We start from the raw sequence: 3,731 nt of genomic DNA, 5'->3' as shown, positions 1-3,731 counted from the left end.
GCCCCCCTTAGCTCTCCCTTTAATGCTTCCCTAAGACTCCCCCAATCTCCTTTCAGAGCCCCCCCAAGTCCCTCTCGGGGAGCTTAGACCCGCCTTAAGCCCCTCGGGCCGCCCCCCGAAACCCAGACACTCCCTCTAGCCGAGGCCCCGCGCGCCGCCCCCTCGAGCTCTCCAGCCAGCGTCTCTCGGCTCACCTCCTCCATCTCCTGCACCATGCCGGTCAGCTGCTCCTCATCCTCCAGCAGCTCGTTCAGCTGCACTAGCGACAGCCCCGCGAAGCGGCCCGCGACCCCTGCCGCCCCTGGCCCGGGCCCCGAAGCCGCCGCCATCGCCGCCGCCATCGCCCGTCCCTAGCCCCCACCTGGGCCCCACCGATGGCCCTCCCGCTGCCGCTGCCGTCGCCGCCGCCGAAACCGCAGCCTCCCGACCGCCGCCGCCTGTAGAAGACACCGCCGTCTTCTCTACCACCACCGTCGCTCTAGCCGCTCCCGCCGCTCTCCTCCCGCCCAGGCGGAAGCGTGCGCCCGCCCCCTCCTGAAGTCCCGCCCCCCTGCGGGCGTGGCACCGCCTCCCGATCGATGACGTCGTGCTGGGTGGGGGAGGGGCTCCTCTCTGGCCCCTCTCCCCTCCTCCCCACCCTCCAGAAACGCCGGGGGCCACAGGAATGGCTGGAGTTACGTCAGAGGAAGAGCGCGATCGGCTTTCTCTGTCCCCTGCTGCTGGCTTGGGAACCTGGAATGGGAGTGCTTCGGCTCTGGTGACGTCAGAGGGAAACCGGGATTGCCACCCACCGGACCATAGGCCGGGGAGCCCACGGTCTGGAGTGACTTTAAAGAGAGTGCAAGATTCCTCCCCCACCTACCCCGCAAACTAGAACCATCTGACGAGGACTCCGTGGTGTGGAACGGGCTCTCGGCCACTCCACCACCATCCTCGGGCACTGGAAGGGGAGCCAATGGGTTGTGGGGTTGGCATGGGAGCCCGCAGCCCCAGATGCCTAGGCTCGGACGTTTAGGGCTGGAAGGGACCTTAGAGGTCGTGGAGGTCCGCTCCCTCCTTTTACACTGGAGGCCCGGAGAGGTGAAGTGATTTGCCCAAAGTCCTCGGGCTATTCAGTGTCCTGAGACAGGATTTTAATCCAGCTCTCTGCCTCCTCTATCATGAAACTGATGGGGATATTGAAGTTGGGCACCAACGGGCTGTAGTGACCACATAGAGTGCCATATATCCCAGGGCATGGGACTGAGGGGAAAATTGAGTAGAGTAACATCAGAGGAAAAAAATGGATTTCCACCTACTAGGGGCACTAGAATGAGGCCGGTGGACTACAGAAAAGGAGAAACTGATTCCTGTCCTCCTTTCCTCCCTTCCTCTCCTGTACCCTTCCCAACCGCTAGCAAAAAATGCTGATGTGGGGGGCAGCTGGGTAGCTCAGTGGAGTGAGAGTCAGGCCTAGAGACTGGAGGTCCTAGGTTCAAATCCGGCCTCAGACACTTCCCAGCTGTGTGACCCTGGGCAAGTCACTTGACCCCCATTGCCTACCCTTACCAATCTTCCACCTATAAGTCAATACACAGAAGTTAAGGGTTTAAAAAAAATTTTAAAAAAAATGCTGAAGTGGCATTAGGACGACCAGACTGAGGAGAGGAGAGGAGAATTCATAAATTAACCTAGCTTAATAGAACTAGAAGGAGGGGGCAGCTGGGTAGCTCAGTGGATTGAAAGCCAGGCCTAGAGATGGGAGGTCCTAGGTTCAAATCCGGCCTCAGACACTTCCCAGCTGTGTGATCCTGAACAAGGCACTTGACCCCCATTGCCTACCCTTACCACTCTTCTGCCAGCCAATAAGTATTGGCTCCAAGACAGAAGGTAAGGGTTTTAATAAAAAAAAAAAAATAGAACTAGAAGGGCCATGGAGGTAATCTGATCCCATTTTAGAGGGGAAGTATAATAGGTCAGTGACTTTCCCAGGGTCTTACAGTGAAAGAAGTTGGATTTGAGCTCAGGTTCTCTGACTAAATCTGTCTTTTTCCTCTCTACCACACTGACTGCCTTCTCCCTTCCCTCTGGCCCAGAGAGAGACAATATGGTTAGAACATGAGCTCCTACAGGGCAGGAACTTTTTTTTTTTTTTAATTTATAGTTTTAATAAATTTCCACATAAGTTTTCCAAAGTCATGTGATCCATATTATCTCCATCCCTTATTCCCTCCCCTCTCCTAAAGCTAACTAGCAATTCAATCTGGGTTATACATGTATTATCACGCAAAACATATTTCCATATTACTCATTTTTGTAAGCAAATAATCTTATAGAACCAGGAACTGTCTTTTGCCTTTCCTTCCCAGCTCTTTTTATCCTCAGCACTTGGCACAGGTCCCGACACATAGTAGATGCTTAATAAATGCTGACTGAAAGTGGGAATTCTGAAAGTAAAGTCTTGAAGGTAGGAACCTTCATTTTTCTCTTTTTAGCCCAATAGCACAATAATTTGAACTGAATTGGACTAGATCAGATCAAAAGAATAAAATGAATAGAATTGTTGCGCCATGGGGTATAGGGAAAACAGAATTTTCTAGGAAAGCTATCTCAATTGGTGTTTTCCACACCAGGGATCATTTTGTTCCCCAAGGTTGCCATGACAATGGGAACTTTTTGCATGATCTCCTTGGCAGTCCAGAAAGAGTCACTGCCCAGTGAAAGAAGAAAGAATTATTGATTTAAAGCTGGAAGAGATGCCACAGGTCCATGAATTCAACCCTCTTTCAGATTAGAGATCTAAAACCCAGAGGGAAAAGTGACAGCCAAAAAGCAGAAATCTCAAACCATAGATTTTTGGTGGAAATTCTGGCTAGGATTAGTTGGATTTTTAAAATTAAGTTCCTACCCTGTGGTAGGCACTGAGAAGTCTTTAGTGCCTTCACTCTGAGACTACTCCCAGTTTATCCTGCCTATATCTTGTTTGCGCCCAGCTGTTTGCATGTTGTACCCCCCCCCCCCCCATTAGACTGTGAACTCCCAGAGGGAAGGGACCCTATTTTAGTTTTTCTTTGTGTCAAGTGGTAGTGCTAAATCCTAGGGATACATAGACAAAAAAACAGAAACAGTACCTGCCCTCCTGGGAGCAGTCTAATGGGGGAGGACACCACGAATCAGGAAATGGTCTCCAGGGATGGGAACTTTGGTCTAGGGAGGCCCAGAGATAGTAACTTGACATATCCTTTTCCAGAAGCAATAATACCTGTTCACTTGGTTACTGTACCCAGAGCAAGAAGATACTACCTACTCCAGGAAGCCTTCTAGGATCCTTTCCCCCATTCCTTGATGGTGTTCTTGCTTACCTCAAATATTCTTAGATTATTTCACTTGGATATCTTTCCTTTGCTCCCATTATCCTATCAACCTGGAAAAATACAGAACCACCAAAGCAGTTACAAAGAACAAGTCTTTAATCAGGACAAGGGAAGCAGAGTTCTTATGGCCACCATGCAGAGTCGTGTGCACATACAACACCAATACCACACCAAGCTAGGCTCTGAGATTCTGGGAACAAGGTCGCTGGGAAAAGGTACCACGAATGGGAATCTCCATAATGGGAATCTCCATAATGGGAATTTTCATCATGGGAGTTTCAATCAAACTAAAGAATTGGGGGTCTTATATACATTTTAGGGAATATAAGCAAGAAAGGACAACTAACCGGTTATATAGGGGCTTAGTGAGGCTAGGGT

General features: G+C 50.5%; 1 protein-coding gene across 1 annotated transcript in view; it reads right to left on the bottom strand.

Moving 5' to 3' along the window:
• Window positions 1–341, bottom strand: part of VPS37B (VPS37B subunit of ESCRT-I) — a 25,252-nt gene extending 24,911 nt beyond the window's left edge. Inside the window, exon 1 of the mRNA XM_044685405.1 lies at window positions 195–341. Coding sequence (XP_044541340.1) covers window positions 195–341 — 147 coding nt within the window. The remainder of the gene's footprint in view (window positions 1–194) is intronic.
• Window positions 342–3,731: the final 3,390 nt, after the last annotated feature.

This window comes from Gracilinanus agilis, chromosome 1 (assembly GCF_016433145.1).
Source record: "Gracilinanus agilis isolate LMUSP501 chromosome 1, AgileGrace, whole genome shotgun sequence".
In the NCBI taxonomy this organism is placed as follows: Eukaryota; Metazoa; Chordata; class Mammalia; order Didelphimorphia; family Didelphidae; genus Gracilinanus; species Gracilinanus agilis.
This window is presented reverse-complemented; position numbering and strand designations above follow the sequence as displayed.